The sequence below is a fragment of the Bos taurus genome, chromosome 26 (genome assembly GCF_002263795.3).
Source record: "Bos taurus isolate L1 Dominette 01449 registration number 42190680 breed Hereford chromosome 26, ARS-UCD2.0, whole genome shotgun sequence".
NCBI classification, from domain to species: Eukaryota; Metazoa; Chordata; class Mammalia; order Artiodactyla; family Bovidae; genus Bos; species Bos taurus.
In genome coordinates this window covers 46880604-46893317 of record NC_037353.1, presented here as the reverse complement: position 1 = coordinate 46893317, position 12714 = coordinate 46880604, and the positions used below count along the sequence as shown (strand labels likewise).

At 48.0% G+C, this 12714-nt stretch overlaps 1 protein-coding gene across 2 annotated transcripts in view; it reads right to left on the bottom strand.

The window, feature by feature from the left end:
* DOCK1 (dedicator of cytokinesis 1) overlaps positions 1–12714 on the bottom strand; it is a 556534-nt gene that overhangs the window by 55421 nt on the left and 488399 nt on the right. For both annotated transcript variants that reach the window (XM_005225872.5, XM_002698580.6), the window contains exon 38: positions 10282–10401. In XM_005225872.5, the coding sequence (XP_005225929.2) occupies positions 10282–10401 (120 nt within the window). The remainder of the gene's footprint in view (positions 1–10281; positions 10402–12714) is intronic.

The following is a 12714-nucleotide window of genomic DNA, read 5'->3' as shown; positions in this document are numbered from 1 at the left end:
TACAGGTCACCTTCTAATGAAGTCTGCCCTTTCTCCTCAGGAGGGGGAATCATTCCCACACCTGTTAGGTTGGTAGACTCTGAACCTGCAATGCAACAGTCAGAGGGCGGGTTTTGCTATTTGCCTGCTCATCCATTAGCCTTGGTTCTAGACTTCTCAGCTCAAGGCAGGCCTTTGGCCTCCCCAAATTCAGGCAGGCAGGTGGCACCTGGCACCCAGGAGACTGGGTTGCAGAAACACAAGTGAGGGGTCGTGCAGGGTGGGCAGATGGGGGGAGCAGGGTTGATACCAAGTCCAAACTTCGATTTTCTCTGTGCTGATCACAAACGGCTCTTTTCTGGGAGCCCAGTCATAATTAACACACGATCTCTATGCTCACTCCAGCCAGATTCTTGCTAATTGAACAGATTCTGGCAAATATCAGGATTTCCAAAAATTCTGGAAATGCTGAGACTATACCAAGAAAGAGGGTGATGGGATGCTCGTACCTGTAACTCCTCTGACTGACAACTGTGCTTTCAAAAAGGAAACTCAGAGGGTGAGAAAATGTCAGCCCCAATACTCAGAAAAGCAACCCAGCCATTTCACTAAAAGTGGAAACTTGCTTCCAAACCCCTATTTTTAGTTCATGGGATGATGTAGGATGCCGCCTTTTTTTTTTTTTTGACTTGGGCACAAGGCAAAGTGCAAACTTCGTCAAGGCGAGGTTATTTTAAGGGAAGAGAAGACAGAGCTCCAGTCGAAAATAGTCCCAGAGCTTCAGACACCACGTGGGCCGTCAGCCACGAGCCCCCTTTGCCAATGCCAGGCTGGTTCCCGGTTTTTGAGGTGGTGAACATCAGGTTCACCGCCTCCCTCACTCTGACTCCATTTCCCTGAGAGCAGGGCTTCTATTTTCAACGCGCCCTCCATAGAGAAGCCTGGTAATTTTCAGTGAAGTACTTGGATTAAGAGCTTTATTGAAAATTACTAGGCCTCAACCACACACAATAGGACAGACAACTCAGAGCATCTTCGGAACAGAACGCTCAAATGCCACAATAAGATCTGGCGGCGGGCTTTCCGGAGGGGCTCAAACGGGTGGTGAAACGAGAACAGAAAAGGAGTGAGGGCTAATTATCAGCCCGGGAAGGAATAAGGGCAGAAGAATGAAACGGAAAACAGATGGAAATGACATTTCTTTCTTTTTTTTTTTTTGGTGAGAAAGAAAAAGATGAAAAGACCAAGAGCTGGGCTGAAGGACATTCAAAACTTTTAAACGATGGAAAAGCAAAAATAAAAGAGTGATTTTTGTGCAGAAGAAATACAGAAAGATAACAGAGCCTAATTCAAAAGCTGGAGTGTCCAATATAATGGAGCAGAAAATCCATTCAGCGTTGCTGCTTTCTGAGCACAGAGCTGGAGAGACTTTGAATATAATCCGACCCCAGTCCTGTGCTGGTGCCCTGGACTTTCCCCGCAGATGCTGGTGTCCGATGTCTGAGAGGTCCGACGGGCACCAGCTCCTTTAAGGGCCTGTGAGCACAGTTCCCAGGACACAAATCTGCACTGGATTCTGTAAATCCCTCCTCCCCCTAGGAAGCTGAATGTTGAAAACAGTCACTGAAAATGAGCTCTAGGATGAGTAAGGTTCCCCCCTACTAAGGACAGAGTGAAGGTTTCCTTAACCACCTAAGGGGACAGCCTGTATCAATGGCGCGATGCCCCAGTCACAGCTTTGCCAGGTTCAGATACCATTTATTCTACAATCGCATGGTCCCCAGCCATTTCTAGGCTTCAAGTTCAACTGTAGTATGAAGGCCTCTCGCCTGAATTATTGTTTTTTGCAGCTGCTAAGTTGTGTCCAACTTTTTTGCAACCCCATGGACTGTAGCCCACCAGGCTCCTCTGTCCATGGGATTTTCCAGGCAGGAATACTAGAGTGGGTTGCCATTTCCTTCTCCAGGGGATCTTCCTGACCCAGGGATGGAACCTACGTCTCCTGAATTGGCAGATTCTTTAACCACTGAGCTGAATATATGGTTTTAAACCAGAACTGCAATTTTAACAGGTGTAAAATCAAACCAAAGAAATTCTTGTGTTTTCAGTATAATGCAGGAGAAAATTCAAATGTGGCTCTTGAATCAGCAATGAAGTCAATGTCTATTTATTTTAGATTTATTTCAGTTTTTCAAATATTCATTTAGGGTAAGGACTATATCTCAACAGGCACGTGAGCAATGCCGCTGCCAGTGAGGACCCCAAGCGGAGGGGCAGGCAAGCATCGATTTTCCAACAGTCCGTGGATGGAAGCACTAGCAGAAACCGTCCCCAACAGTAGCAAAGTCTGGCTCAGGGCAGCACCATCCAACGCAACATCGGCCAAGACACACACGCAGTTTTAGATTTTCTAGTAGCCACATTTTAAAAAGTGGCCTTCATTTTAGTAATATTCACTATAGCTGGAATATTGCCATTTCAACACGTAATCAAAAACACAAAATTCATGAGATATTTGACAGGCTGCCGTAACAAAGTACTCAGGTGGCGTGTGTGGTAAAGAACCCGCCTGCCAGTGCAGGAGATGTCAGAGACGTGGATTCGATCCCTGGGTCGGAAAGATCCCCTGCAGGAGGGGATGGCAACCCACTCCAGTATTCTTGCATGGAGAATTCCATGGACACAGGAGCCTGGTGGGCTACGGCCCATAGATTTGCAGCAAAGAGTAGGACACGACTTAGCACATACTCATACACACACACACATACACACACGATAAAGATCGGGTGCCTTAAACATATTATTTCCTTCCTGTTATGGAGCCTAGAAACCGAAATCAAGTTGTCAGAAGGCTGGTTTCCTCTGAAGCCTCTCTCCTCAGCTTGTAAAGCAAATCCTCAGCCGTATTCTCACAGGGTCCTTGCTCGGTGTGTCTGTGTCCAGATCGCCTCTTCTATAAGGAGATCAGCCATCCTGGGATCAGAACCCACCTCCAACACAGTCATATTCTGAGGTAGGAAGGTCAGGGCTCCTGCACATGAATTTCCATGGGACACAGTTCAGCTCCTAACAGCATCCTTTTCTCATGCTGAGCCTTAGGATCCAGTGCATGTTGCATATTTCAAGTGTTAATGGCTGCTTGGCGCCCGTGACTCTCAGAGCTGACAGCTCAGGTCAGGGTCCCTCCCCCATTGTAGGAGAGCTGGCTCCCTGGGGCGCCTCGGCCGGGAGGGTCCCTTCCTTCCAGTTTCTGTGGGTTGAATCACTTGCCACCTATTACCCATTTTGAGATATTTTTCCCCCAAGAATCGGCAGATAAATGGATAAGGAAGATGTGGCATGTAAACCCAATGGAATAGTGCTCAGCCATAAAAAAAGGATGAAATAACGCCCTCTGCAGCAACATGGATGGTCCCAGAGATGATCATGCTAAGTGAAGTCAGATAAGGACAAATGTCATATGATATCACTTATATGGTGGAATCTAAAATATGTTACAAATGAACTTATTTACACAACAGAAACAGACGCACAGACATAGAAAACAAAGTTATGTTTACCAAAGGGGATGGGAGGGGTTGAGAACAGATAAATTAGGAGTTTGGGACTGACAGATACACACCATTATATATCTAGTACATAACCAATCACTCCAGTACTTTTGCCTGGAAAGTCCCATGGACGGAGGAGCCTGGTGGGCCGCAGTCCATGGGGTCGCTAGAGTCGGACACGACTGAGTGACTGCACTTTCACTTTTCACTTTCATGCATTGGAGAAAGAAATGGCAACCCACTCCAGTGTTCTTGCCTGGAGAATCCCAGGGACGGGGAAGCCTGGTGGGCTGCCGTCTATGGGGTCGCACAGAGTCGGACACGACTGAATCGACTTAGCAGCAGCAGCAGCAGCAGCAGCAGATAACCAACAGAGACCTACTGTACAGCACAGAAAGCTCTACGAAGTATTTTGTAATAGCCTAAATTGTAAAAGAATCTAAAAAAGAATATGTGTGTGTGTGTGTGTGTGTAACTGAATCGCTTTGCTTAACCTGAAACTAACTCAACATTGCAAATTATCTGTATTTCAATAAAAATGTTAAAAAAAAAAAAAAAGAATTTCAGTCTGGATGTGCAGAACAGAAACGTAGGCATCCAGTCCTTCCCGATGTCAAGTTCTTCATCTGTAGCAATGACCTCAGCCACTGTCTTATTCCAGAAAAGTCATGGAGGGTGTTATTTCTCAAATCATCACATATACCCATACCTGGCAGGTATAATACGACCATGTCTTGCTCTTATTTCTTAAATGAATGTGTCTGGCAGGAAATGCTGAACTTTATCTTCTGCTGTGACCTCCCGTTGCCCAGACTTCTTGCCTGCTGGGATTTCGGGCATCGTGGCCACTGGTTCTCTGGTGCTCCTTTTCCCTCACCGCCCAGCCGGGACATGTTGTTCCCAACCCCTCCCTAACCCGAGAAAGAAACTCCATATGGAGGAACTGGGCTCAAGGCCCATTACCAGGTTCTGAAGATTGCTCTGTTTTCACATGTCCAGTTGCGGGAAGTGTGCAATTGAGGGATTAGAGTGAATGCTGCCTTTTCTGGAACATACACATACTTAGGTAATTTCCCTGTGCCTTGAGAGCCCTTGGTTAGAACCCCGGCTCACCCGTCTGATTAAGTGTCCTGGCGATCTACCCGCTTTACCTGGTATATGGAGGTGCTGCTACACGGCTCCCCCCATGCATACTTCCCCATCCGCTGAGGCTCACGTGATTTGCTTTAGTCAATGGCATGAGCACTAGGACTTCCCTGATGGCCCAGTGGCTAAGACTCTGCTCTCAATGCAGGGGGCCCAGGCTGGATCCCTGTTCAGGGGGCTAGATCCCACCCGCTGCAACCAAGTTCACACGCCACAACCAGAGATCCCATGTGCTGCAGCTGAGACCTGGCACAGCCAAACGACAAAAAACAAAGAACACGAGAGTACGGCGCGTGGGTCTTTTCTGAGCTAAGCCTGCAGGGGCCAGGCAGGGACTCACTGTCCCTTTGAGGCTGCGCTCACCTGCGTCCCCAGAAGTGAGGACAGGCAGGCAGCATGAGTGAACCACCTGGGCTGGGTAGCATCACTGAGACATCAAGAGGTTGAGGCCCCAGCCGATTCCAGCCCATCCCAACTGATAGAGAAGATGGATGATTGCAACTTCCTCCTGTTCTTTTGTTCCCAGGAAATTGAATGCTTGTTGATGCCAAAATGATTATATTTTTTTGCTTCGGAGCTCATCATCCAGGTACTTCAAATTTTGTTTGATGAAATCTTCTCCCTCACCTGCACTCACCCTCATGATAGCTTCACATGGATGAGTAAATGTTTTTTTTAAAAATACTCTCCTGGAGAAGTTATGGGTATTCAAAAGTGACTTTTCAATCGCTTTTGCCAACACAACCCTAACAGCTGCCATGAAGACAATTCTCCTAAACTTTGATGAACAAGTTGAATCAAGTTAACCTTCCTGACTCCAGGTAAGCCAAATGCTCACTTTACCAGAACCATCTTTCTGTCTCCTCCAAAACACAGGAGCATGTGAGGACATTCCTTCAGCCCCTCTCTTTTGGCCAAGAATGCTTTATCACTTGAACTGGCTTTTTCCAAAACCAGGATTTCTCAGCCTGGGTACTACGGACATTCTGGGCTGGATGATTCTGCACCCAGGGAGCTGCCTGCCTTCCATGGTGTCCAGCAGTGTCCCTGACCTTGACCCACTTGATGTCAGTCTCATCCACCCCCCGCCTCAGGAGTGTCTACCTGAAAGGTCTCCTGAGGGTCTGGGTTCAGAGCCACTGTTCTCGGCTGAACGTGCTCATTTTTCCCTCCACATGAAGCTGGGCTGTGCCGCGCTTAGTCGCTCAGCTGTGTCCGACTCTTTGCAACCCCATGGATGGTAGCCCACCCTTTCCCTTTTGGTAGCCCCTAAGTCTGCTTCCTATGGTTGTGGGTCTATTATATTATTTTATCGATATTGTTATTAACAATAATATTAAACATCATATTCAATTTGAAGTACAGTGGTACCTTCCTTCCTGCGTTGCCATGGAGACTCATAATGCCCGGGCAGCATCCAGCACAGTGCTTGGCCCGGGGTGACTGCTGTGCTGTGCTCAGTCCCTCAGGCGTGCCCGACTCTCCGACCCCATGGACTGCAGCCCGCCAGGCTCCTCTGTCCATGGGGATTCTCCAGGTAAGAATACTGGAGTGGGTTGCCACGCCCTCCTCCAGGGGATCTTCCCAACCCAGGAATCAAACCAAGGTCTCCTGCATGGCAGGTGGATTCTTTACCAGTTGAGCTCCCACAAAAGCCCCCAATATGAGGCTACACTGGCTTAAAACAAAAGCAAACTCACTTGCCTCCTCAATGTATTATTTACTGAAGGCCAACTGTCTTACCGGCCATGACCATCCCGCATCTGCCAGAAATCATCCTTAAATGCTGAGTATTCACTCATTTGTTCGTTCATTTATTCTCTCATTGATTTCTTTGTCCATCTAACAAATGCCCCCTGCATTATAGGCCTAGCTCGGTCTCAGAGTTAGATTAATGTGCAGGATTAATATGTGTGGTCTGTGTCTTCTTGGGCTCATGGTCTATTGGGAGACTCACTAAAGAAATCTTATGTGCAAATTATTGTTCAGCTGCTAGGTCCTGTCGGCCTCTTTATGACCCCAGGGGCTGTAGCATGCCACGCTTCCCTGTTATTCACTGTCTCCTGTAGTTTGCTCAGATTCGTGTCCACCAAGTCAGTGAAGCCATCCAATAATCTCATCCTCTGTCACCCCCTTCTCCGGCCTTCAATCTTTCCCAGCATCAGAGTCTTTTCCAATGAGTTGGCTCTTCACATCAGGTGGCCAAAGTATGGGAGCTTCAGCTTCAGCCACAGTCCTTCTAATGAGCATTCAGGGTTGATTTCCCTTAGGACTGGCTGGTATCCCATCTATCATTGCAAATCGTGGTGAGTGCTATACAGGAACAGAAGGGGGCATGATGGGCGTTGGAGCAGAGGTGACATTAAGCGGAGATGGGACGAAATGACCAAAGGCAGGGGCAGCAGAGGCCTGCTGGGCAGAGGCAGGAAAGTCTACAATGGCTGAGGCCCCAGAAGCTGGGGTGCAGCCAGAAGATGCAGAGTGAGGGGATGAGGAGAGCTGAGATGCGATTGGAGACGTCAGTGCTGGCAGAGAACGTGAGAGCCCCAAGGGGCCATCAGTAGAGACGCACCTTCCTTCAGCCCCAGTGGCCTCTGGCCCTCAGGCTTCCTAGGCCTCTGCAGGGTCCCGCCTCCTGTTCTGCCCGCTCCATAGCACCTGACCACCCTCCATCTCTAGAACACTGTAAGCCAGAAAGCCACTGGGGAAATGAACGGATCCACATTTTTTTAGTAGTTTGTTGAAAAACTGCATTTCTCTGGCTAAGCTAATACAATTTTAATAATTGGCTTTAACTGTGAAAGCATCTCATTTCTACAAAGAAATATATTCTGCTTCTCTACAGGACCAAGTATAATTCACCGACCATTTCCAAGTGGCCTCTGGTCAGTCCCCATGCTATTCTGAATATTTTGACTTCCATCCTGTATCAAGGACAGAGGGGAACAAGTAAAACACACGTGATCATTTTAAAAGGGTGTGGTTTATGTTGACAGCCACAGACAGAGCAGCTGTCATCCTTTTCTGATACAGGTGCTGCTGGGGGTTAGAACTGTGTCCCCTCAAAGGACATGCTGAGTCTCAACCCCTGGGATCTTTGAACCTGACTTTACATGGAAAAAGGGTCTCTGGATGTAATCAAATTAAGATGCAGTCATACTGGTTCGCATGGGCCTTAAATCCAAACCGATGTTCTTAGAAGAACATATGGAGACACATAGAGGGAAAACTCCCTGTGAATAAGGAGCCAGCAATTGAGTGATACGTCTACGAGCCAAGGACTGCCGGCATCACCAGAAACCAAGAGGGAGGCAGGGAGCAGATTCACCCCTTGCACTGTCCTCTCTTGGAGAGCACGGCCCTGCTAACACCCAGCTGCAGCTCTGTAGCTTCCAGAACAGCAAGAGCATAGAGTCCTGAGGTTTAAAGGTGCCCAGAGGGCAGGACTATGTTACCATAGTCCTAAGAAATGAATATAAGTAGCTTCATGGAATTCCCTGTTCACTTGTCTCAAAGTGTTAAAAAAAAAAATAAAGCAGGTATCTAAGACGAGTTAAAGGGGTTTCTCTGGTGGCTCAGACGGTAAAGAATCTGTCTGCAATGCAGGAGACCTGGGTTCAATGCCTGGGTTGGGAAGATCCCCTGGAAAAGGAAATGGCAATCCATCCAGTATTCTTGCCTAGGACATCCCATGGATGGAGGAGCCTGGTGGGCTACAGTCCATGGGGTCACAAAGAATCGGAAACGACTCAGCCACTAAGATGAGTTATGAGTCCTGATAGCACAGAATCAACTTAGAAGTTGCTTTGGGGAAGATTTTATACCCTGAGGAAACCAAAATTGAAAAAAGACACGTGTATCCCATTGTTCTGGAGAAGGCGATGGCACCCCACTCCAGTACTCTTGCCTGGAAAACCCCATGGACAGAGGAGCCTGGTAGGCTGCAGTCAATGGGGTCTCGAAGAGTCGGACATGACTGAGCGACTTCACTTTCACTTTTCACGCATTGGAGAAGGAAATGGCAACCCACTCTGGTGTTCTTGCCTGGAGAATCCCAGGGACGGGGGAGCCTGGTGGGCTGCCGTCTCTGGGGTCGCACAGAGTCGGACACGACTGAAGCGACTTAGCAGCAGCAGCATCCCATTGTTCATTGCAGCACCATTTACAATAGCTAGAACATGGATGCAACCTAGATATCCATCGACAGATGAATGGATAAAGAAGCAGTGGTACATATACATGATGGAATATTACTCTGCCATAAAAAGGAATGCATTTGAGTCAGTTCTGATGAGGTGGATGAACTTAGAATCTATTATACAGAGTGAAGTGAGTCAGAAAGAGAAAGATAAATATCATATTCTAACACATATATATGGAATCTAGAAAAATGGTACTGAAGAATTTATTTACAGGGCAGCAATGGAGAAACAGACATAGAGAATAGACTTATGGACATGGGAAGATGGGAAGAGAGTGTGAGCTGTATGGAGAGAGTAACAAGGAAACTTACATTACCATGTGTAAAATAGATAGCCAACGGGAATTTGCTGTATGGCTCAGGAAACTCAAAGAGGGGCTCTGTATCAATCTAGAGGGGTGGGATGGGGTGGGAGATGGGAGGGAGCTTCAAAAGGGAGGGGATATTCGTATACCTATGGCTGATTCATGTTGAGGTTTGACAGAAAACAATAAAATTCTGTAAAGCAATTATCCTTCAATAAAAAAAAAACAAACCCAAACTTCTGAACTGAAGGCACCCACCACCCCCAGCCTTTTTTTCCCCCTTAAAGTGTCTGCTAATTAATTAATTAATTTCTTGGCTGCAGCACAAGGGATCTTAGTTCCCCAACCAGGGCTTGAACCTGCACTCCTTGCATTGAAAGTGCCAGGAAGACCTAAGGAGCCTCCCACCTTTTTAAAAATAGCTACTAGTGATCTGAATCACATGAACTACAGTGATGAGATCTATTGCTGTCTGATTAAAATGATGGCAGGTTTCCATTTAGTAGAGGTCAACGGTTAAATAATTTTGTTTGAGCCAATTAACAGAGAGGCCATCAACGAGAGCAGCATTGGTCTTGCCACGGGATTAATGTTTCAGTGACAACAGAAAAACTCAAACTGTCAAAGGAATGCATTAGCTGTAACACAGCCAGTGCGCATGTGCTCAGTCGCGACCGACTCTTTGTGACCCTGTGAATCATTAGCCCGCCAGGCTTCTCTGTGGATGGGAGTCTCCAGGCAAGAATACACAAGTGAGATGCCACTTGCCCTGGGTTCTTTACCCAGTAGCGCCCCCTGGGAGGCCCAAATTCCCCCATATCAGCGTCCTCTGCAAGGATTATAAAAATCCTCGTGCTCAGTCGTGACTTTCAGCAGAGCATCTATAAAAGGGTGATTGATTTTTTTTTTTTTTTTTTTTTGGTAGGATTTCTACTTAGAAGCGCTGGCTGGAGGGCCATGCACAAAGCCTTCACATACACAATCTGAAACAAATCTCTGGTTCCACAAACACCATGTGTTAAAAAAAATGTGTTTACAACATGGCAGGAAGGTGCACAGAAAAAAGAAAACAACAGAAAAGCTGCATTTTTTTTTTTACCTTGCCTTTGTCAAAGTAGTGGATGATCTCCTGGTAGAGCCGCTCCTTCAGCTGCCCCTGGGTCGTCGCCTGGTACCCGTCCCGCTGGGTGAGGTGGGCCGCGCACACGTCCTCCGACCACTGAGGCAAAAGCAAAGCGTGAGTGGTGCTTGGGGAGGCCCGGCCCCTGCGACCTTTCCCTCCCCTGGACTCAGACTGCACAGGAAGCCCTGAATTCAGGGCAGTGTTCCAGCCATGATTCCGGGGACCGCTGGAGCGGCTCTCATCAGACTTTCAGGCCTGGAACTGAGGACAGAACCTCTGTGCAGAGGCCTCAAGATGAGAAAACACGCGAGGAAGGCAAAGCTGGTCGAGATTCACACAGAAGAGAAACCCAGCAGGTTCTGGAACTGTCAGCTTGCCGATGAAACCTGGGAACCGATGAAACCAATGAGGCCCTGGGTGATTTGTGGCTGCCTCAAGTGGGGCTTCCCCGGGTACTGGCCTGGCTCCTGTGCTGCTAAGTTTTTTAATCAACAGCAGAAGGCACGTGGATCCCAATGAGTCAGGGCTCAGCTGGTGTTTGCAGATGTGGCAGAGGACTTAGGGTACCAAGGAAGGACGCACAGAGGTCTCAGCAAGGAGCGGAGGTGAAGGCGAGGTCATTTAACACCTAAACTCCTGAACTTATGCTCAACAAATCCATGGCGCTGAATGTAAAGTTCAGTAAACTTCACCATTTGGTGGGGACCTACTATGCGCAAGGCATGGGCTTCCCGAGTGGCTCAGCAGTAGAAAATCCTCCTGCCAATGCAGGGGACACAAGTTTGATCCCTGGGTTGGAAAGATCCCCTGGAGGAGGAAATAGCAACCCACTGCAGTATTCTTGCCTGAAGAATCCCACCATGGACAGAGGAGCCTGGCAAGCTATAGTCCACAGGGTGGTGAAGAGTCAGGCACAGAACAGCAGTGTGCAAGGCTCCAGGTCACGGGTGAGCGCCATTACAGACGACAGTGGTGTGGTACACAATGAAAGTGCAAAAGAAAGTGTGAGTTGCTCAGTCGTGTCCAACTCTGTGCGACCCCATGGACTGTAGCCCGCCAGGCTCCGCTGTCCATGGGATTCTCCAGGCAAGAATGCTGGAGTGGGTTGCCTTTCCCTTCTCCAGGAGATATTCCCAACCCAGGGATTGAACCTGTGTCTCCTGCATCTCCTGCGTTGCAGGCAGATTCTTTACTATCTGAACCACCAGGAGTAAGTCTGCAGGAAACATCTCATGGTCATTATGGGCTTCCCTGATAGCCTAGTTGGTAAAGAATCCGCCTGCAATGCAGGAGACCCCAGTTTGATCCCTGGGTTGGGAAGATGCCATGGAGAAGGGAAGGACTACCCACTCCGGTGTTCAGGCCTAGAGAATTCCATGGACTGTATAGTCCATGGGGTCACAAAGAGTTGGACACAACTGAGTGACTTTCACTTTCACTTTCTAAGGGCAGGAGGAAGGACAAGAGGTCTGGGGAGGCTCCCTGGAGTAAGGAATCAGGATGGGCTTGCTCATTGGTTAAACTCAGGAGGTGACGTCTGAACTGGTCTTATGAGAAGACATGGGGGATTCTGCCAAGAAAGCAGCAGCTTGCAGGCTGCCTGGACCACAATTGGGATAGAGTACCCCACCAGTTGGGGGGCACTGGATTCAGGGTTGGTAAGGCCACATATGGAGCAATGGGACGAGCCATGGGGCCACATTTTAGGCGGCATGACAAATGGACAGGAACCATGGGGGCAGGGGGAAAGGCCCGAGGGACAGGCCTGCAAAAATGGTGAGGCGAGGCCCGGGAGCACGCTGGGCTCCCTAAGAGGCTGGCTCTCACAGCACATACTGCCCCTACCTTCCGGAAGCCAGAGGGGCTCCGGAGCACCCCAGGAGTGCCCCAGGCTGGACCCCAGGGCTCCAAGGGACAGGGTGCAGAGCATGGGGCCAGAAGGGCTCCCCAGGTCCCGGGGTGTCAAGTAAGAATGAGAAGCCTTTAGGCTACTGCAGTGTTTTCCGTCTTCAAATGAGACATGTATAACCCAACCACAACCCAGAGTTACAAACTCTGCTGAGTGTGGCATTTTCACCACATGGCCAGATTTCGACTTTTCTGAGGGGTGGAAGAATTGCACATGATTCTGAACTGTAACTACAATAAGATAACTAAGAAAGTTCAGAGGCCATATAACTTCCTTGGAGTTTAAAATCGCCTAAAAAAATTTAAACACCAAAAGGAGTTATGCTGTATACTCCCCCTTAAACATAAAGATGAAATAACTTCATTGCTAAAGGCTAAAGGCTGATGTTTTTATTGCCTTTTTTTTTAAATAGCCTTAACCAAAATAGAAGATCCTATTTGAGGATTTTTACTTCATGAACAAGACTATATCAATCATGGTGAATAATTTTCATAAAGATA